Here is a 23,058-nt window from a genome sequence, read left to right on the forward strand (position 1 = left end):
GTTCACAAACAAAGCCACACAATGTACAAACTTAGTAAAGAACAAATCATGAATAAATCAATGATATAAATCAATGTAACTTCAAAAGGGAATACAACTAGATAGTCGACGACTTGGCCAGCTTGGGCTCCATCATGTCTTTCAAAGGAGGTGAATCTTGTCGGTCTTTTAAAGTCGGCAGACTTGATCAACCTGCCTTCATTTCAGCCATATAAATAAACCAGGCCGAGCAAATGAAGAAACCTTGGCATCAAGACATCAAGGATTTTATTGAAACCGACGATTTTCCACCAGAAATTCTAAAAAAGGAGAGACAAGCAATCCAACGCATGTCTACTCGATATTTCATCCTTGTTGATGTCCTTTACAGTCGTGGATTCAATTATGAGTACGCCAGATGCTTAGACAAAGATGAAGCTATGAAAGTTGTCCAAGAAGCCCATGAAGGTATTTGTGGTGGCCACGTTGGTTATCAAACTCTCAAATCAAAGTTCAATTTCAAATTCAAACCCAATTCTAATTTTTAACTTCAAATCCTAAAATTTCAAATATAATTTAAAATTTCCAAGTTTGATTTCTAAGTTCAATCCTCAATTCAAAAATAAACTCCAATTTCGATTTTCAATCAATTCAGATTTTGAAAATTGACTTTGAATTCAATTTCAAAACCTTTTCATTTTCATTTTATCATCTTCAAATCCAAAATTCAATTTCAAATCCCATTTCAAAAACAAACTTAAAACTTCAATTTCGATTTTAAACTTCAAATTCAGAACTTTGAAATTTCAATTCAAATTCATTTCAAATTCTCAATTCTTAATTCAAAATTGACTTATGAACTTCAAAGTCATTTCTTAAAAGGATATTTTTTAATCTATTTCAAAATCACTTAGAAAATCTAATTTTTTGAAATACTTCCAAAAGCATACATATTTTTCAAGTTCAAATTCATAGCACAAGCCTGATTCAATGTGCATTTAGGACTTAGAATAATTTCTTAGGCAAATTTAGGCAAAGCAGAGGCATAAATTCAATCATTGGTTTGATTACCTCTGGTAAAGGCGTCAGGAATAGTTGAACCTCGTACCGACGAGCGAGCTCTGTCTCTCTAATTTTTCTGCATTTTCTAAAAATGGAGGTAAGTAAATTTTCAAAATCTTTTTCAAAAGGTCAAGTGGACCTTGCGAGAGTTTTTCTCTTTCTCCTAAAAAAGATTTTTTTTTTTGCAACAATCACAATTTTGTGTTGTGTGGCCCAAGTACTTTATTATAACTGTTTTATTTGGATTAGGTTTGTCAAGTTTAGAAATGTGAGATGATTTGTATTAGCCTTTTCCTACTTATCAAATGTGTTTGATCCTAATTAGTATTCGGTAAGCTCCAACTTGGCTGATGCAAGTATCTATCCAGTCTCTCCACGGCATGAGAGTAGGGTCAGTGTGATACATCTATACTAATATTTATAGCACATTTTTGTTTTTTTATGTTTTTGCTAGGCTAAGGGCAACCCCTCGATCACCCGACCACGCATTGGCTAGCCTCTATTTGGTAAAACTTTGACCTTGTGGCAAAGGATGCCCCTATGAGTTTTGAACTAGTGAAGTCTCGTCAACTTTGTGACATTCACAAGTCACCCCTACCAAATGAGTGAAGCGCTTGTAGGTCTTGTGGCATTTTTTTAAACATTAAAGATAACCCAATACCCTTTGATTATGATAGTGCAAACCTAACCATCTAGCTATTTTTTTTATTTTTACTCGAAGAAACCAACCTAGGTGCAGAGACTTAGCCACGCTGGCTCAGCCTGCCATACTTACGATCAGTGTCCTGTCAACGTAAAACTCTAAGGGCTTAACCCCTCGACCCCAGGGTTCAGCTTATGCAGGGGGGTGACGGCCATAGGATTTGAACCTAGACTGCCACATCAAAGAGCCTTATTCTAACCCAAGCATTGAAGGTTTTAGAGTTTAGATTATATTGGAAGTTACTAAGAACATATTATAAAAAGCAAAGAACAAATTATAAAAATTCTCTTACACGCTTGAACAAACTTTTAAGCTATGTCACGTTAACACCCTCTAAAAAACTATCACATCTCCCTTAAAAAAAAATTATTTCACATGAACACACTAAAAATAAAACACAAGAATTTGTAGTCTCTCATTAAAAATAGTGTATAAAAGGATATAAAACAAACTTAAGTTGAAGAATCCATCTGACATTACTAGCCCTAATTTTAAGTTGGACTGGGAATGAGGAGAGCCGCTACTGATCAATATATTTTACATATATTTTTTACCATAGAGTTCCAATGGTTGAATTGTTGGGCTTGCAAGGAATAAGTTTAGAGTTAAATTTTTATTGCTCACAGCTTTGAAAAAATGTATTTGAGCTTAGTTTGAAGGTTTAAATTCCTATTTTTATTATTTTTAATGTTAAAAATGTATTTTTTTTAACAAACTAGTTCGAGTTCAGCTTGTTTAACTCAGTCTCGTCACAATTTAACCAAGCTCCTGACTAGGGATGTCAACTAGTCGGATCTGGTTCGGACTTAGGTGAGTTCAAACCCGAATCTGTCTTTTTCGAGGTGCTGGCACTGTGTCCGGATAGGGTTCTATTGAGTCTGCTATAAAAAAAACATACCCAGGACCTATAAGGATTACATGAACGATAAAATAATATTTTTTTATCTGTTTTGTATTGAAAAATCATGAGTCTTAAACTGAACTCGGATCGAACCCCAGTCTAATATGAAATTTCACAAACCAAACCTGGGTCCATGTACTAATAGGATCATTCCCGGTTCCTAATCGGACACTTTTTTATCACCAAAAACTAACCCTATAGGTTTGTTACGGGTAGGATCCGGGTCAAACCCGATCCATTGACACCCTACTCCCGATCCATTAGCAAACGGCCCAACGCCCACCTGTACCGTAGCGTTCAATGTAGCGTAGAAACAAAGAACCTAATCCCTCCGAGACGGATTATATCTGAATAGAGACACTCAACTAGCAGAGAGAGAGAGAGAGAGAGAGAGACATCCCATGAATGGCTTCTTTCTCCATCCTATTGAGAGCACCCAAGTTCCCCAACTCTTTCTTCTCCAAGCCCAAAGCCGCCCTTCTCCCTCCACTGCCTCTCTCCCTCACCAGAACTTGTGCTTCTCTTCAAACCGAGAGCCCCACCTTATCAAAACCCCTTCAAGAAGATTATGAGGCCGTCATTGGAATAGAGACCCACGTCCAACTCTCCACCCTCACCAAGGCATTCTGTAGCTGCCCCTACCACTATGGTTCACCACCCAACACCCACATCTGCCCCATCTGCATGGGCCTCCCCGGCTGCCTCCCTGTCCTCAACTCAAAGGTCATTGAATTTGCCGTCAAATTAGGCCTTGCCCTCAATTGCAAACTCTCCCTAAGATCAAAGTTTGATAGGAAGCAGTATTTTTACCCTGACTTGCCAAAAGGATATCAGATTTCTCAGTTTGATGTCCCAATTGCTAGTCTTGGGTTCATTGACGTGGACCTGCCTGTTGAGTTTGGAGGTGGACACAAGAGGTTTGGTATCACTAGGGTCCATATGGAAGAGGATGCTGGAAAGTTGATTCATTCTGCCAGTGGTGGGTATTCACAGGTATTGGTGAAAATTTGTAACTTCTAGTTCTCTGTAATGATTTCACTCATGATTGTAACTGTTGTGTTTGAGAGTTCCCCCAAGTTGGTTTTGGTTAAAAATTTTGTTGGTATCTTGTAATTGTTGCTATGTGAATTAAGCTTTACTTTGGGTTATAGACGGGTTTTTGGATGGTTGGTTTTGGTTAAAAATTCTTTTTCTGGGTCTATCAAGGTTTTTGAGTTTCATTTTCTTTTTAAACATAACCATCATTTTGTTGGTTCATGTGTTGCTACTTTCTACTGTTCGGAGAGTGGTGAATGTGATGTTGTGATTTAATCTTTTGATTGGAAGGGATTGTTTTTTATGGACTCATCTGTCTATGTTGATGACTTATATTGTCTAGTTGGTGTACTTTTTGTTAATTACTATTATTCAGCGATTCGTTTATTATTATTAACATTTGAATTACCCTTCCCTTGATAAGATGTCAGTTTGAATCTCTCTCATATGATTAATATATACGTTTTCTCCTGTATGGATGGTCGCTTCTTTCTTCATCCGCTATTGGTTTTTCAGCTTCTATTGGACAAAATCTAATTAGTGTAGCATGTTTCATATAAAAATAGTTAATTAGCCTTGTATTCTGTTAAAAAAGATTATGCCTTTCGGTTCAGGTGGACTTGAACAGAGCTGGGGTCCCTTTGCTTGAGATTGTTTCTGAGCCTGACATGAGGAGCGGCTTGGATGCTGCAGAGTATGCAGCAGAAATACAGAGACTGGTCCGATATCTAGGAGTGAGCAATGGAAATATGCAGGAAGGTTCACTGCGGTGTGATGTGAATGTCTCTGTCCGGCCAAAGGGGCAGGCAAATTTTGGAACAAAGGTGAATGACGGTTATCACAGAGCTTTCTTTCTCTTCTTTTGTTTACAAATTACCTTTATGCAGAGAATCTGAAACAGCCAGTCCATAACATGAACAGTTTGTGATCTTCTTGGTTGTGACTAGTGAATTTTGTTCTAGGCCTGGATGGGGTTCATGGCTGTGGCAAGCGAAAAATTTTGTTTGAGTACAAATTGAAATGTAAAGCATATGCGTGGTATAATTTACCACAGAAGATAGAGGTCTACAACTTGCTTCATTGGAATAATATTTATAGATGAATCGAAATTTAGCCTCCTGTGCTGCATTTCATCTGATATTGATCAAATAAATGCTCCTTGAAGTATATGAACAGGTTGTACATGCGATCCATGAAAAAGTTAGTGGGAAAAAACTAAAGGTTCGGTGTTGAACTTAATCTCCCTGTTTCACTTTGGCAATCACTGGCTTTTGTTAACTCAGAGATCAATCTGAGAATCTCGATCATAATACTGATCAAAGTGAAACAAGGAGATTAAGTTCAATACTGAACCTTTAGTTTTTCCCCACTAACTTTCTCAGTCTGATCTCTGAGTTCCAAGAGCCAGTGATTGTCAAATTATAGAAATTTTCGTGCATTCTCAATACTTGGAGGCCATGATAGTTACACTGAGAAGAGCTTATAGCCTGACCTTATCAATAACCTTATATCCTTCAATTGCCTATAGTAGTGTCCTCAGCAGTTGGATTTTTTGAGAGATAGTCCATGAGTTCTTGACAAGCTTGTCTTGTTCCGTCATTGAGCCACTAGTTCTCTGTTGGTCAGCTCTATTTCATCTTTGTGTTTATCGTGAAATCTTCTGCATAACGCTTTACTCTGAATCATAGTCACAGATATCAACGATATTTTGAAAATATCACCAATTTGATAATATTGTGATATTATCACGATATTCTTGTGATATTATCACAATATTATCAATTAGTTTTACTGTTTTTATTTATCTTTTCCATTTTAAATATGTTTTTCTTCTTTATTTTACATATTTCTTTTATTATTTATGTATTTTTTGTCTAAACATGATATTTTGTTACTTATTTTTGTTATTTTTTATATTTTTTATATTTTTTAAGCCCTGAGATTTATCACCAAACCTAAAATATTGCGAGAAATAGCCTCTCCGAGATATAGCCGATACCGATATTTGTGACTATGCTCTGAATTGATCTAAAATGCTTTGGCTAGGTATTTATGTGTCTGGACATAAACCTTGTATTGTGTTTCATACTACTTGATATGATTGGCCAATTATTTGAACCAAGTAGCATCAATCCTTGCTTAGTTATGGCATAGGGACCACATGTTTTTCACATGATTTCTCTTTGTCTTGGCCTGACAGGGAATATATCCTATATGCAGGTTTTCACTGGCATGGGTGACACAGGTTATTTATTTATTTTTGATATTAGAAATTTTTATGAAACTCAATTCTTTTTTCTTCTTCTGTGTAGGTGGAGATCAAGAATATGAACTCATTCTCAGCCATGCAAAGGGCAATTGAGTTTGAGATTTCCAGGCAAGTTTCACTCCACAATGAGGGCCAAGATGATCAAATTATACAAGAAACTCGACTCTGGGAAGAAGGCTCTCAGGTTTATTGTCCATAGTGTATCTAGTGCCTTTTCTTTTTCTTGGACTCATTTTTGTCATCCTTTTTATAATGTGTGTTATCCCTCTGTCTCAATTTTTTTTTCCAGAAAACAATAACTATGAGGATAAAGGAGGGACTGGCTGATTATCGATATTTTCCTGAACCTGACCTCCCAGAGGTAGTCCTCACAGAGGAGTATGTGAATATGCTTCGCTCTGGACTCCCAGAACTTCCAGATGCAAAGCGAAGACGATATGAACAAATGGGTCTTAGCATGCAGGATGTCCTCTTCTTGGCAAATGATATCAATGTAATTGCAGATGACTGGTTATGGGTTTTCTCTTTTTACTATATGTTTGTGATGCTGTTGTATCAGCTGTGACAGGATTCCATTTTCACTGAATGTCTCAGGTTGCAGATTTTTTTGATGCCACTATTGCAAAGGGTGCTGATGTGAAACTAGCTGCTAACTGGATCATGGGTGACATAGCTGCCTATTTAAAAAATGAAAAGTTATCAATAAACGTGATCAAATTAACACCTCAAGAACTGGCTGAACTAATAGCTTCCATCAAAGATGGTACAATCAGTGGAAAGATTGGGAAGGAGGTGAATTGTGAAATATTAATGATTTTCTCATTTTAGAACTTCAATTTTGTCATTCAGCTTGTCATGTCTTGTTCAAAGTGACAGTTTTTTGTTTTACTTTGTTTCTGACAGTTGTTCTACAATCTTATTAGTATTATATGAGTAGTTGCTAATAAAAAATTTATGTATGAAAAGCTCAACGATATTCATTCATGTAACAATGGATAGTAGTTGAGCAATTTTTATTGAGTGGTGCTTATTTATTTTTCTGCAGATATTGTTTGAGTTGATAGCAAAAGGGGGAACTGTGAAGGCAGTGATTGAAGAAAAAGACCTTGTTCAGGTAAGTAATTTGTGGTGTTGGTTGTTTCATCGCTTGAATTTGAAATCTGTAATAAGCATGTAAATTGAATTTTCTGATTAATATGAAACTTATCATATTGCTCTCGCCTGTTGTGTAGATCGGTTGTTGGTTTATTCTTCCTGCAAAATTTCATTTTGAGCTTCTGTATTTTCTTTCCCAAATATCCTCGAGAGACATATGGAATAATATGTTTATTCTAGGCACTCAAAATTTTTTTGTTAAATGATCACTGTTAAACATTACAGCCAGCAAAATCAGCTGATGATGCATAAGATGACAGACACAAAAAGTTTGGCAATGGCTAATGGATGATGAGGATATCTAAGAAAAAATGGTTTTGGTCTATGCCTGTTATCATTTTTTATAGTTGAGATCTCTTGCTTATATTGATGGATCTCTTCTGTGTTTATTCATATCATATGTAGTACAATTCTAAAAATCCAATATTCATGATTTGACAGAACTCAGAACCCATCCATTTTTTTTTCTGATGACATTGTTGAACCTATGTGTGGAAGGCTCCAAAAGGTGTCAGCTTTGTTCAGTCTCCTGACTTTACATTTTAGCTGAAGACTTGTCTCCATAATAATCAATTTTTTAATATTTTGTTGATGCATTTGGAATAAGCTATCATAGTGTCATTCCAGGAATTATGGCTCTGGGTGTTTTGTTACATTATAACAAATGTTGCAGGCGTGTTGAAAATGAAAAATGATTCCTCGACCTGGTTGTGATATTGAAAAATAAGTCCTGACAGACCTGTAAAACTCTGAAAATTTTTCTTCAAAATCCCTTTTGCCTTTTGTAACAAATCCAATACATGACCTTAATTGTGCTGGCAAAATGACTTGGTTGGTTCTATCTATCCTGAGTCAACATGTCAGTACTCTGGAATTTACTGCAAAATTTGGATGCATTTGACCAACATGAAGGTTTTAGTAGTTTCCATCACAAACTTGAATATTGAGAGTAATTCTTTGAATTTGTATTTCTTGTAGAAGAAATTAGCACAGTTCCTCCCATTTTAATTTGGTTTCTAGTTTTTCCTAGCTTCTTGGACTTCATTTTTTTCTTGGTTACTGAAAAGAGTTCTCGTTCAAAAGAGAAAAAAGTAATTTTGAACTATTCCAAGAAAAGGCTCTGCCAAGCATTTACTGGGAGAACTTCAACAGTGACCTTTCGCTACAAAGTTTAGGGAACTTCTAAACTGGAGCTTGAATGCATCCTTTCCTCTTCTGATATTAGCTGAGATTTGATATGCATGGAAATGAGTGTTTAAGAGAGCTGGGAAATCAACCACAACTCTGTATAAACTTGCTTGATGCAATTTACTTACACCAAAACAGTGAACATCATTTTATTATTATCAGTCAGCAGCAATTTCCTATTCTACCCTGATAAAATCTCACATGCTTTTGCCGTTTTGCTAGTCTTCTTTGGCCTCCTTAAAATGCTGATATACATGGTTGCTTATTGAGTTCAAAGCCTCTGATGTTAATATCAGTTCTGTGGTGTTTTCATAATATCATTGTTAATATCAACCCCATAGTCTTTTCACATTGTAATGTAACAAACACTTGACATGTGAACCCCAGATAGTAGATCCAGTGAAGATTGAATCGATGGTGGACAAAGTGTTAGCAGAGAATCCTAAGCAGCTCGAACAGTATCGTAGTGGCAAGAAAAAATTGCAAGGATTTTTTGCTGGTCAGGTAATGAAAGCGGGTTGTTTGAGATGTGGCACTGCCAGGTTTCTTGATACTTTGGATATGGTTCATGGATGAGTTTGTGCATTCTATTTCAGGTGATGAAGGAATCAAAGGGGAAGGCCAACCCTGCTATGTTAAACAAGATCCTTTTGGGGAAACTGAATGCCAAGGACTAATCAACTTCTCAATGTCCAATACTGCTGGATGTTTTCCGTGGCCTTCTTATTTGGAAAAAGGCTCGCAGGTGCAATATGGACTATGACTCCCTTAATGGTAGTCCCTTTTGCTGTATAAAATTGTATTCTTCTTTTCCTTTTTTATCTGTACCAGTTTTTGTATAAAAGAGAGGCATTATGTGATTTCGCAATGGTGTCATTTTGTGATCTATAAACTGAAATTTCTTGGTGCTTTCTTGTAGTCGCACATTGTCAAAATCCATGAGTATTAATCATTTATTTATTAATTTAAATGTTGAAGCAGGTCTCTCTCTCTCTCTCATCATGATAATGTTGTAATGCATTACAAAGAGTTTGTATTTCAGCCTAAAGGACTTTGGTACAGTCCAAGTCCAAACTGGGGGTGGTGGCCTTTTAAGTGGGGAATCACTTTTTTTTTTAAAGGCAAGCTGGGGTTAGGCAGACCCCTACCAGTTATACAACAATACCATTGGGATTTGAACTTGCAACGTCCCAAGGTCACTAGCTGCTCCTACCAGACAAGCGGAGCCCCTTCCCCCCTGGTAAGTGGGGAATCACTTTTCATTCTTAGCTTCTTCAAAAGAGGATAATATAACAAATCAATTGCCTTTATTAGAATAAGAAAGAAAAGAAGCAAAGGGATGGATTTACTTGGTGTGCATGTTCGGAAATATAGAGTATGATGTTGTGACTAAGAGTGTAGATGTTTGTCTTAGTATTTATGCATTGGAAGGGAACAGAGCCAAGCTGATAATATGTATATTTACCCCTCTGGATTCCATGGGGCCAAGTCATGGCAATAAGGAATCAGAGTGCTTTAAGCAAGGTGCCAAAAATTCTTGTGTTTCTTGGTGTTGAGAAGGTAACCTGTGCTCTGCACATTCCTTTGAACTCCTACACACATGCACTTGCAGTTCTCGATGCAATACTCAGCTGTGTCGACCACTCGGTTAGACCCAATTAGCCTACACCTGCAACAAAAGAAAAAACTTAGAAATACATACATAAATTCATCCTACAGTTTTTTAAAATAAATGTATTTTAAGTCGATAAAAAAAAGTTCTACTCTTTAAAATAAGACTATTTTGTTACATAGTATGGAACATAATTACCAAAAAGCAAAATGGATTAGGGAAGCTATCCGTGAAGCGAAAGTGGGAAAGAGTGTTAAAAAGTAATATGAAACATGAAGCGCGATTGTTAAAGTGTGAGAAGCAAAAAAAAGAGCATGAAATAAACTAGATCAACATGATTCTCAAAAAAAGAAACATGAAATAAACTAGAGGAAAATGAGTGGGAAGCGAAAAAATAAATAATAACATAAACATAAGAAACAAAAGAGAAGCAAGAAAAAATAAGAGAGAAGTGAAGGGGAAACAAGTGAGAAACGAAAGGATGCGAGTGGGAATTGTGTTTCTCAAAACTAAAAAGCGAGTTTCCCTCCTCATACATTGTGCTTCCCATTTCAGAAGCATACTTCCCCCCTTAGGGAGGCTCTTCCGATAACTATGGTCTGAAATTGAAAGGAAGGATTATGTTCATGATGTGATCATCGTTGTTGAACTATGCTATGTAACAAACTGGTACCATTTTTCGGTTTTTCTTTTTTCCACCACCCACAAGATTATTTCCAACTTGACTGTCTGATTCATGTTTGACTAGTAAAATTTTTTTGATATTTTATTCACCACCCACAAGAATATTCAACCATGGCTCACCCATTTCCAGCTTGACTGTCTTGAGTCATGTTTGACTTACTGAGCCGAATAAGATCCACCGATTATGCTGTCATCAAACCCATCCGTTTGACTGAGCTTTGACTAAACAAGCTAGACTTGGCTGGTACCAACACAACTTGGTTCGATTCTGTCACAAGACACGGTTGGGATGCAGATCTAGGGCTATCAATGGGTCCAGTTGGGTACTCAACCTGGCCTGAACCGAATTTCTCAGGTACGGGCATTGAAAATACGGAACTAAATAATGTTTGGGTCGACTCAAACCCCGGGCAATATGTGGCCCAGATTTGGGTCATAATTTTTGCACGGTAACCGAACCAACCCGAATATTTTATGTATATTTTTATAAAATAATATTTAAAAATTAAGCGGATTGGGGTTTGAGATTCTAATTTCGTGACCTAAAAAAACCAGAACCCCGTTATTAGTTATATGATCGGATCCGGATCATTATTGACCCGAACCCTTTACAGACTATGCAGACCCAAGCAGAGAGAGAGAGAGAGACCCACCCTTGTGAGAAGTTGATCCGGCGTTGACCGACGACCAGGAGGTCGGACGAGTGGGCCATGGCCTGCGCGAGGACAGTGGGGCCCTTTCCGTCCACGTCCATCCTCACCGTCTCGATCCCCACCCTCAGCTTGGGCAGCCTCGCCTCGCAGGCCGCCCTCATGGTTTCCAAGAAATCCTTCTCCCCACCACCACCACCACCGCCACTACCGGCGGCGGGGGAATCGGCTGGAGTTGGTGGGGGCCACCGGAGGAACGCCGAGAGCGTATTCCGCCACGTGGATGGCGGGGCGACGTGGAGGAGCAGGACTTCGTCCCTGTCAACAAGGGCGTGGGAGAGGGCCCACTCGAGGGCCCCCATGGACTCCCTCGTGGCGTCCGCCACCACCATCACCTTCCTCGGCGTGGCCTCCTCCCCGCCACCACCATCCACCACCACCATCGGCAGTGGAGGAGGCGTTGGCGCCACCGCCGCCTGTCGCATCCCGACTCCCCCTCTTGGACGATGACCGGTGATCGCCTTCCACCGCCGCCGCCACCGCCGCCACCAATGGTTCTTCCTGCCCGAACCAAAGTAGGCCTCGTCGTTTCCTCTTATGGGGCTTGTGGGTTGTGTGAGTCCTCGTTGATACAGCTCTTACCCTTCTCTGTTTAGGCGTGCGGTTGGGATTCTCTCTCTTTCCTTGCTTGGGGTTACCGGAAATCCGTTATCCCCACCTCTCAAATTCTCCAAGGACGGTGGTACGTAGTGGTGCTGTTGGCTATAATAAGGGTCTTAGCGTTCAAACCTTTTTCTGGGAAATTTGATTGATGGTCATCCTAAACTTAGCCTACCTTCGTTTCAAATGCTTAGGCTCTATTATTTTTCGAGAATTTCTGATTGTAGGAAAAAAAAGTTCGGGTTTGCTTGCATAGGGTAATTGGCCCGTCGATCCTGACCGGTTCAAAAACTCAGGGACTAATTTAGGCAACTCCAGGTCTCAGACTCTCAATCCAAATGAGATTGGATTAGGTGTTATTCAAAACACTTTTTTTTATGATTAACAGTCCACCGTCCGATATCCTTCATCTTTGTGTAATGATGACATCAGTGACCCCAAAATCTGTGTTTTAAAAGGATCACCTAATGTGACCTCTCGACTGTGTTTTTAAAACATTTAATATAGTGTAGAACAAATGATTGAATCATTTGGATTAGAGATAAAATCTTATTTCCTCCAGCTCTGAAACAAACTATTTTTTTTATGGTCCTATTGTTTCTAGCTCCCAAACAATGTATTTTTTCTGTAAACAAGCCAACTCGAACTCACTCAGCTCGCCACAGAAATTATATGAGTTTGAATACTTCCAGCTCGGATTGTTCGGCTAGTGGCAGATTGGATATCCCGCAAATTCCAAAGAGACGATGATATAATGATCAACATAACCCTAATCTTCATCCAAAACTTATGCCGCACCTCTATTCTGTTTTATTCAAGGAATGGAATGAAAGGTGCAGATGAAGAGAAATAATTGTGTATGGGGATGATATATAAGGAGAATTAAGCCTTTTTTTTCTTTCTTCCTTGAAAGTTTATTGTATTACAGCTTCTTGAGTAGATGCTGAAGATAGACAACATATTATATTTAGTAGTAAGTACACTTCTCGAAACACCAAGAACACGACAAACAACTTCAATAAAATGTTAAAAGAGAATGATACTAAAATACTCTATGAATCTAAGAGGTTAAAAAACAAACAAGAGTACATAAAATCACAGAGATCAGAAAAAAAAGGAAGAGGAGTCCAACGAAAAGACGACTGCTAAAGAACCAGACTTGGACTACATTCGTGTTTTCTTTGCCACTTGGTTGCAGAGCAAGCTATCTCCATGTTTTCTTATTCTTCCTTCCTTCCTGTCTTTGAGTCACGAGAAGCAATAACAGTTTAATGTAGGCTATAGATTGCACCCAAGAAAGCATGATGACACCTATAAAAACTCCACAATATAAGGAACCACGCTCAAATAACACCATGATCATAGCATTAATTCCATTGGCTACCCCAAAACATCACTCACTGAAAAACAAAACAAAAAGGCTACGCTTTTTTTTCGAAGCCAAGGGGAACACTGGTAAAACCCTTGAGGTCCTCTCTGACTCTGGAGGTACACCCAGTTTCAACTTGTGCACAAACTCACACGCTGCGGTTCGAACTCGGAATGTACTGAGCAGATCCAGTGATCGGGCCCGAGCACTTTGTAAAGTAATTGGGCCACACAAAACACAGAAAATCGCAGCCTGCATAGCGATTTTTGTGTTTTTCTTTATACAGAAAATTGCTACACACTTCACCGATTGTCTGTGTTTTGTGTGGCCTGAGTACTCTGTGAAATGTGGGGTTAGCACCTATCACCGCCTTCCGCCTTCACCCACTACTTGGACCCAGACCCCGTGCGTCTCCAACCAAGAAGCTACACTTAGAAGAAAGCCAAGATTCAGACTTGCCTATGTTGGTGTTTCTTTTCCTTCTATATCTTTTCTTTTGTATTCTTCTGTCAGAAAATCAACTTGAATCTCACATGTTTCTGATGAAAAACAACCAACCTGTAGCCAAGTGTGTGATTTTCTGAAGAGTTATAGTTGTGTTGATGGTCAGTGTGCGACCTCTTGAGAGCCATAGTTATGTTAATCATCAACCTCTAACTAATGATATATATATAGATAGAGAGAGAGAGAGAGACTAATGATATGAGAGATGGTTGTGGAAGTCCGAGGGTCATCCATACGTGAAATAAATACGTTCTTGATTACGTGTTCTTCGGGAATTCAAAGGCTTTAACCAACATTGAGATTATAAAAAAATCAAACTATGAGCCCACAGAGGCTTGTTTACCTGCCTTAGGTAGATCAGCTTAAAGGAGGACGGCAGATCATGTGCGTCACATTGCATACCAAAAGTGTGACGCTGCACCTGACTGCCCTCCATCTCTTGGTGCAGCCTGTCAGTGAGATGGAGGGAGGTCAGGTACAGTGACACACTTTTGGTGTACAGTGTGAGTGCACCTGATGCGCTCAGCTTATAGCGTTCAAGCTGAAGGATGTTGAGAGTTCGATACCCGGGGTGCACATCCCTTGCTACATGGCCAAAGCAGCAGGCTCTTTAGTAGGTAATGGGTCAGCCGGGGCTTTAGGTTTTGATTGCTTGAAGGTGGGTCATAGAGAATTTGTGAATGACAATGGAAAGAATACAAAAATATGATGGGAGATGTGGCCGATTCATGGCCTTTTGTTTTTGTTTGAAGGACCACAAGAAAGTTGTTCTTCACTTGCTATCAGTGTGCAAAGAGAAATAATCAAAGTTTTCATAACTTATAGTATACCTAATATACTTCTTTTTTCTTTTCTTTTTGAGGGAATGCCTAATGTATTTTTTAAACAACCTAAATACAAAATTATGATGGGAGATGTGGCCGATTCATGACCTTTTGTTTCAAGGCAGGCCATTAAGAGTGCTGTTTTTTACTTGTATATATCAATGTGCAAAGAAGGGAAAGTTTTGATAAGTTTATTGTATACCTAATATATTAATTAGGCCACTAACAGATGATACTTATGTCAGCATCAAAAGCTGTATTAAATTAACAAAATGCTACCACCTTAATCTAAACATGACAAGGCTTTTGCTTGTTCTTTGTTTAGGTTTTTTTTTTCTTTTTGCAAATTGGTCGCCGATTTACAAAATATTCCTGCCTTATATGCTATTTTACAAATCAGTCCCTGCCTTTTCAATAACCTTCGCAAATCAGTCATCGAAGCTAACAGCAGTTAGCTTCCACGACGGTAACTATTGAAGGGCAGACAGATTGACAGTTTTGCCCATACAAAAGATCAATTTGTAAAATATGAATAAAGTAGGGATTATTTTGTAAAAAAATAATAAATTAACAACTATTTGATGAGGGACATTTTGGTGATGGTCAAACTAGTAGCTATTTACAGAATAGGGATGGCAGTGAACCGGGGGAAACGGGGCTTAACCCCATTTGGACTGGGGATGCAGGATATGAAATGGAGATGGAGGCAGGATGGAGGTTAAAATCAAAACCCTTGTGGGGATGGAGGCGGGGATGGATTTATGATTTCCCCTGCCCCAAAGCCGGACCTGTAAAGAGGCCAATGAGGCTTGGGCCTCAAGCCCCTGGGCCCAAAAAAATTTAGGGGCCCATTGTTTAGGTAGTTTATATAAATATTTTATACTTTTTTATTTAATATAATATAAATATTTTGAATATTATATTTGTTTAATGTGAATGCAAATTTTATTGTTATTTTGAATCTTTAAAAAAAATTAGGAGGCGCTGCCCCGAACTCCTACTATTAATAGGGGGCTCATTTTTTTCCTCCGCCTCAGGCCCCATAAAACACAGGTACGGCTCTGCCCTGCCCCGTCTTGCTCTGCCTCACCCCGTCCCCGATCTCCATTAGTAAAATACTAAAATACTCTTTAAGGATGACAGTGGACCAAGAGGAAACGAGGCCCTGCCCCACCTCACCCCCATTTTGACTGGGGATGGAAGACATGAAGCAAGGATGGATGCAGGCATGGAGGTTAAAATCAAAACCCCAATAAAAGGTGAAATTTTAAAACGGGACAGGGGGTGGAGACCTTGTCCCCTACCCCGGCCCCGGTCCATTGCCATATGACAGAAGGACCATTTTGCAATAATGGTGGAAAAGGTGAGGACCAATTTGCAAAAATGACAAAACATAGGGACAAATTTGTAAAAGACCCTTTTGTTTATTACACACAAAAACTGCACCTCAACAATTAATTATGTGACTTTTGGTTTCAAAATGCAACCAGTGGTAGCAGGATTGGGAAAAAGGTGCTGACCCCTTCGTCCCAGGTTCGATTCTCACCGGGTGTGCAGGTGTCTTTTACTGATGGGCCCCATAAGGGCTTTCAAAAAAAAATGCAACCAAGTGGCTTAATTTGGTTTCAAAACAGCTTTAAACAGTTGATTATCCTACCATTTTTCTCTTATGACTTTGATTTTCAAAAGAGGTAGTTCCAATATTTTTATATTGATTGTTTGCAAATTGTTCCCATCGTCTGTTATGTGTACGTATTTTCTTGAGTTTACAATGTTCTCCACCAAGAATTCATAAAATCGGGGGTTCGAATTAAGGGGTGGATCAGGTCAGATCTGGGGTTAAGTTTGGGTCCTTATCATGCGTTGGATCGATCTCAAATGGAAGACCAGCATCCAGATTGGATCTACTCATGGTAACACCACAAAAGATCCAACCAGATAGCATCAATCCAAACGTGATTATGCATATGGACCATATTATCTGGTACATATCTGAAAAGCATGAATTAGAATTGGGTCATAAGTTCTTTGAATCCAACCCATTTTCAACTCTAAATTGGAATGGACCAGGCCATTGACTAGGCCAGCCGGGCCAAAGCCCGGACCCCTTCAAATGCCGGGCTGGGCCTAGGCCCAGTTCAGGTTGGACCATTCAAAAAACCTTCAGCCTACGGCCCGGCCATGAGAGAGAGAGATGAGAAACTGCTAAATGGGCCCATAGATGAGTTCAACACGATTGAATTACTAGAAATCGACACTTGGATAATGCATTCTGGATGGAAAAATGATATTTGGAGCCTCAAAAAATTCTGAAAATTGTAAGCCGTTGATTTTTAAAATGTTATAAAAACCTAACCATGTAGGGATCAAATGCTATAAGAACTGATTCCTATAAAAACAAGCATATAGATCGCATTGGTGCAGTCAGATTTTTGAAAAAATACCGAAAACCCATCGGGCCAGGCCAGGCCATTATCAGCCTGCCCAGTTCGGGCCAAATTTAAAGGCCCAGGCCCAGCCCATGGCGGGCTGGGCTGGGCCGGCCGTGGGCTGCCTGGCCCATTGCCCACTTTAAATTGGATATTCATTCTTTTGTCCTGTCCTTTTTCTGGGTTAGGCCGCATCTGCAGTGCGTTGCATTACTTGGTCACTGTCACTAGTGCAAAAGGATTTAGTATGGATTGGATAATGTGTGATCCAAATCCAATTCTGTATTATGAACAATAAGTCCAAATCCAAACCCAAATCCTGATGAGATATGATGAGGTAGATCTGAATCTGGACCAAAATTTCATATGGTGATACCAGATGCGTAAAAAAATGGTTGAAACAAGTACCGCATGAATCTGGATCAAAATTTCACATGGTGATACCAGATGCAGTAAAAAAAATGGCTGAAACAAGCATCTTACCTGTACAAATATAAACAGATTTGATTTAATCTGTCCTGCGATTCCACGAATGTTGATATGAAAAAAAAAATGAAAATTGACCCAAATCCAAATCCAAATCTGAATCTGAAAGGTCCAACCACATAAATCTGGATCCTATTCAACTACACAGACCGATCTTATTTTCAGATATGCGTCCAAGAAAAATATGAGTTCCGGAGCCCACAAGGGATCCGCTCATTTGGTTGGGTGACTTGTAATTGTCACCAAATTGATGGGATGTCATAAGTTCGAAACCCACCAATGGCATCCCTTGCCTCCAGCTGGCTGTACTCGACGGCGGGCAGGGGGACTTCAAGGGTTTTACCAATCAAAGGCCAGCCAATGTGCAGTCGTTGATGGAGGTGTTTTTCTCTTGAATTATCAAAAAAAAAAAAAAATCTGTTTCGGATCATAGGTTTAATAGAATTGATCCAATTTCACCTCACCCTGCACACAAGCATTCTCACTGAGTGGCTAAATGCTACACGAGCCATGAATGGAGAAAGTTATCCATATCCCATTCTTGTCCAGTGAAGCCACCTCTTGAAGGAGGGATGCAAATGGATCGGGTTTGTTCTGACCTTCAATCTGAACCTGACACTCTAATCCCGAATACTCATTCTTGAAACAAGAACCGAAAGTTTATCCGGCTCATATTCGTATCATTGTTTCAAATTGGATCTATGTTCAGAACCAGATCTAATCTGATCCATTGCAGTTTTCACATACAAAACATGATATATTTTGGTTTTGTTGTACCCCATACAGTACTACCACATGCATTCCCAATTCAATCCAAACGCCATCGGATCTTATTCTGATCAGGGTTTAATTCACATTTGGGTGTTGGTGAAAATTTAAAGTAATAATAATAATAATAATACATTTCTAAGAGGGCCTAACCTGCATCTGCATGGCTACTTACATATTTTCTTCTTTTAGTGTTGCAGAGAACCAAAAAAAATGAATCCTAAAATCGGGTCATATCGGCTTGCATCGAGCCTGGATCAGGTGCAATCACATGGTACAAAATTTGTGCATTAAGCACCTGATTGCCCACCATCAGGCCCTGGCCCCACAACTGACAGGCCCTGGCCCCATGATGGAGGGTGATCGGATGCTTAATGCACAAATATCTGTACAATCATATTGCACCTGATCTTTTCAGGTTTGCAACCCGAGAAGGTAGGGGAGGCTGGATCAGGTGCAATCACATTGCACCAAATGCATGTGCTGCTGCGACTGACCACCACTCATTTTTCTAGCAAGCCTGTGAGCTGTGGGGCCCAACAGCTGATGGGTGGTAGTCAGGTGCATTGGCACATTCACTTTGTGCAATGTGATTGCACCTGATCCAAATTCCACCTAGGGTGTTAATGAATCAGGTAGCCAATCCATCAAGGTGTATCCAAATCCACCCAAATAACAAATTGTCATGTTCTCTGGTTATATTAGGTTATAAAAATGAAATCTCAAACCTGAATCCACATAATTTTACAAGTTTACTTTTACTAAAACTACATATAAAACACTCCGATCAGGTGGCAAAAAAGCAGAATCGAGTTGGGAACCCAACAAAAATCATAACTCAAACTTGGCATGCATATTTGCCCCTAGGGGAGAATTCAGGTTCAGGTCGGATCGTACACCCGGTACAAATCCGACCCACTGACAACCCTAATTGCATCTGCATTAGGGGTGTCAACGGGTTGGGTTAGGTTTGGTTTGGACACAGGTGGAACCAGACTTAGATCAGATTTTTGGGTCTACTATAAGAGAAACCATACCCGGACTAGATAAGAACTACATGAACTAGACCCGATAAAATAATATTTTTTGTCATTTTTACATGGGTCTTAATTGAAACTTGGGTCAGGACCCGGCCTGGTATAAAATTTCACAAACTATACCTGGATCCATGTATTAAACAAACTTCCGGGTCCCCCGACCCAGGTCTTAATCGGATCTTCTTATTTGTCACCATACCCTGACCCTATAGGGTTTGGTCCGGGTCGGGTCTGGATAAACCCTATCCGTTGACACCCCTAATCTGCATGACGTAAAGTAGCTTATTTACGACAAGAAGGGGAGAAACCTCAATAAATGCACTCCATATAAATTCATTGATGTCATATCCAAGATTCTCTGATGGAATGTGAGGAGCGTGTTGCCTATATAAATTTCACTGTAATGCAGTAACTCACAGTGATGGATCTCGTGAGGATTGCTGCTGCTCCCTTCCTTATGCTCCGATAAACCCCTTCAAGAAAACTCCACTCTAATTATACAACCAAACAACAGAAGCTCCCTCCCCAACTAATACTCGTGATGACCAAGAGAGCTTCAAACTCACGAGTTTCTTCTCTACCTTGTAATTCTTCTTTGCTTTGCTTCTTCTCCTCCCATCATTCAAATTCTCAACCCCCTCAAATACCACCACCAACATCCCATAATGGACACCACCATCACTACCACTCAATCTAAGCACACCCAACTGAAAAATATCATTGTTTCTCTCAATGGGCACCCAAATTTCAATCGTCCAATGGTTCTTTATCGTTTTCTTTGTTTTCCTCATTGGTCATGTTACTTGTTCTCATGCTACCAACCTTCAAACTTACATTGTTCATCTTCACCCATCTGCTATGGAGGACTCAGGCTTCCAGACCAAGCTCCAATGGCACCAATCCTTTCTCGAATCGGCGTCCGGCAACGGTTCGAGCTCCGGTCTTCTCTATTCGTACCATACTGCCATTGATGGCTTTGCAGCTCGGCTTACTGAAGAAGAAACATTAGTTCTTCGAGCTGCTAAGGGTGTGATCAACATCCATCCTGACTGTTTGATACCGTTGCAGACGACTTATTCGTACAAATTCTTGGGACTAAGCCATTTCTCGGCATCCCTGGGCATTAGACCGGTGTTGAAATTTGCCGAGGGAAGCATAATTGGTGTTCTTGACACCGGAATTTGGCCGGAGAGCCCAAGTTTCGATGACCATGGAATGCCGCCTGTGCCTAAGAGATGGAAAGGCATCTGCCAAGGAGGGGAGAGCTTCAGTCCCAAGAGCTGCAACCAGAAGCTCATCGGCGCCCGGTTCTACAGCCGTGGCCACCATATGTCACCACTGGAGGGAATGCCGATGGATTTAGGACAGGAATACGCATCTCCGAGAGATTCCCACGGCCATGGAACACACACATCCTCGACTGCTGCTGGGGCCGTGGTGGCCGGAGCCAATGTGCTGGGCAATGCGGCCGGCGATGCCCGGGGGATGGCTCCAGGGGCACACCTAGCCATGTACAAGGTGTGCTGGTTCAGTGGGTGCTATAGCTCAGACATTCTGGCCGGAATCGATGATGCCATCAGAGATGGCGTGGACGTTCTCTCCCTCTCATTAGGGGGTTTTCCGGTGCCGCTTTATGATGATAGCATTGCTATCGGCGCGTTTCGGGCAGCCGAGAGAGGGATCTTTGTCAGTTGTGCTGCCGGAAACAATGGCCCAGCACCAGGAACTGTCGCCAATGAGGCACCGTGGATTACGACGGTGGGTGCGAGCACCATGGACCGTAGATTCCCGGCCATCATAAGGTTGGGGAATGGCCATTACCTGTATGGTGAATCTTTGTACCCAGGAAACCAATTCGACCGTTACAATACTGGGAAGCACAGGGACAGGTTTGGCGGGAAAGATTTTGAATTGGTGTACCAAAATGGCGGGAAAGAAGGTTCAGAGTTCTGCTTCAACAACACACTCTCTAGAGCTCTAGTAAGTGGGAAGATGGTAGTCTGTGACCGCGGAGTGATCGGGAGGGCCATGAAAGGCGAGGTGGTAAAGGAGGCCGGTGCTGCCGCCATGATCCTCGCGAATGCCGCAGTGAACGGTGAGGAGGATTCCATTGATGTCCATGTCTTGCCGGCTACTTTGGTCGGTTACGAGGAGTCCCTTGTACTCAAGAGCTACATCAAGTCATCAAGGCGCCCAACAGCAAGGATCTTGTTTGGAGGAACCAAGTATGGGAGCTCCAATTCTCCTTCTGTTGCTACCTTCTCTGCAAGGGGGCCAAGTCTAACAAACCCGTCAATCCTGAAACCAGACATTCTCGCTCCGGGAGCAAACATTGTGGCTGCCTGGCCTGAGAATCTCGGCCCAAGTGGCTTAGCAGAGGACCGGAGGATGGTGAACTTCACAGTCTTGTCTGGGACATCAATGGCATGCCCACATATAAGTGGCATTGCTGCACTGATAAAATCAGTTCACCGCTCATGGAGTCCTGCTGCAATTAAGTCTGCACTAATGACCACAGCCGACCTACTGAATAAACATAGTAGGCCTATTGCCGGAGGAGTTTTTGCAATTGGGGCAGGGAATGTGAACCCGTTGAGAGCTATCGATCCGGGGCTAGTTTACGACATAGAGCCCGAAGACTACATTCTCCATCTTTGTAGCTTGGGCTATGATAGGACTGAGATATTCACCATCACTCATAAGAATGTGACTTGCAGAGAAGCGCTGAAGGAGAACAAGGGCATGGGACTTAATTACCCCTCCATGTCTGTGATGTTCAATATGGGGACTAAGAACACAAGGGTGGTGATGTTGTATAGGAGGCTCAGGAATGTTGGTCTCCCAAACTCTACTTATAGTGTAGAGGTGAAAGAACCAAAAGGAGTGGAAGTAAGAGTAAGGCCACAGACTCTCACTTTTGAACATTTGGATCAAAGCTTGAGTTACAAGGTGTGGTTTGTCTCCAGACTGAACATATTTGGCAAGGGAGAGAAGTTGTATAAAGAAGGTTCCTTGACTTGGGTACATGATCACCATGGTCCTTATAAGGTGAGAAGCCCAATTTCTGTGACTTGGGTAGGGTAGAGATTTGATGATACTTCTACTTCTATAGTACTTTTATGTGTTGCAACTTGGTGTTGGTGGGGAAGGACTATAGGAAGTAATGACTTGGATCTTTAGAGTTTAAGGTTTTTTTAATTCCTCTTTTCCTTTGTTCTTTCTGTTGCCTTTTTTTAGCTGGTATGACATGAGAAATGGGAAGACTATAATGTAACTTCTTTCACTGAAGAAGAATGAATGCAGATGAAAATAGTCCTCAGTTTCCCAGTGCAGATCATGAATGCAGATGAAAAGTCTTCAATGCATTTTATGGTCCTTGTGGACCATACTTTGGGTCAAAGTGGGCTGGGTAGAGATGAACTGACCCATTGTTATACTGCAATCGCAGACCTGGACCCGATCCTGGGTGTAGCTGACCTGATTAAACTGGCAGAGTTAAACCTAGAACTGTTGACTCCATTGGTCATCCACTCTATGCAAGATCCAGACCCAACCAAAATAGGTCAGGTCACTATTGGACCCTGACCAACCCAATTCCATTACACTCACATTGCCAAGATTTTCTTTCCATGCCACAATTCCAGTCAAAAATCTGGACTCAAGTCTGCCCCTCATTAGACTCAACTAGGACGACCTAGTGGACTATACTCGAACTGTGCATGATCACAAGCCCAACTGATTTA

General features: G+C 40.5%; 2 protein-coding genes and 1 pseudogene across 2 annotated transcripts; 2 read left to right on the plus strand and 1 right to left on the minus strand.

The window, feature by feature from the left end:
• The first annotated feature begins 3,001 nt into the window (after positions 1-3,001).
• On the plus strand, positions 3,002-9,256 carry GATB (GLU-ADT subunit B). The gene is made up of 8 exons (XM_089990990.1): positions 3,002-3,638; positions 4,295-4,504; positions 5,993-6,133; positions 6,239-6,442; positions 6,544-6,741; positions 6,995-7,063; positions 8,680-8,796; positions 8,889-9,256. Exons 1-8 carry the CDS (start codon positions 3,051-3,053, stop codon positions 8,967-8,969), a joined length of 1,608 nt encoding a protein of 535 aa, XP_089847116.1. The 5' UTR covers positions 3,002-3,050; the 3' UTR covers positions 8,970-9,256.
• Positions 9,257-9,755: 499 nt separating this feature from the next.
• On the minus strand, positions 9,756-11,723 carry LOC149813735 (uncharacterized). Its single transcript, XM_089991193.1, has 2 exons — positions 11,242-11,723; positions 9,756-9,961 (listed from the first exon to the last, which is right to left on the minus strand). Exons 1-2 carry the CDS (start codon positions 11,721-11,723, stop codon positions 9,808-9,810), a joined length of 636 nt encoding a protein of 211 aa, XP_089847319.1. The 3' UTR covers positions 9,756-9,807.
• An 8,324-nt stretch (positions 11,724-20,047) lies between these two features.
• On the plus strand, positions 20,048-22,399 carry LOC149813736 (subtilisin-like protease SBT1.2 pseudogene; annotated as a pseudogene).
• Positions 22,400-23,058: the final 659 nt, after the last annotated feature.

This window comes from Nuphar pumila, chromosome 16 (assembly GCF_984573655.1).
Source record: "Nuphar pumila chromosome 16, dmNupPumi1.hap1.1, whole genome shotgun sequence".
Classification (NCBI taxonomy): Eukaryota; Viridiplantae; Streptophyta; class Magnoliopsida; order Nymphaeales; family Nymphaeaceae; genus Nuphar; species Nuphar pumila.

Coding starts and splice junctions, on each gene's coding strand:
- GATB (XM_089990990.1), top strand. CDS start 3,051: ATGGCTTCTTTCTCCATCCTATTGAGAGCACCCAAGTTCCCCAACTCT. Junction 4,505..5,992: donor AGGCAAATTTTGGAACAAAG/GTGAATGACGGT, acceptor TCTTCTGTGTAG/GTGGAGATCAAGAATATGAA. Junction 6,443..6,543: donor TCTTGGCAAATGATATCAAT/GTAATTGCAGAT, acceptor TGAATGTCTCAG/GTTGCAGATTTTTTTGATGC.
- LOC149813735 (XM_089991193.1), bottom strand. CDS start 11,723: ATGCGACAGGCGGCGGTGGCGCCAACGCCTCCTCCACTGCCGATGGTG. Junction 9,962..11,241: donor CGGATCAACTTCTCACAAGG/GTGGGTCTCTCT, acceptor CTTTTGTTGCAG/GTGTAGGCTAATTGGGTCTA.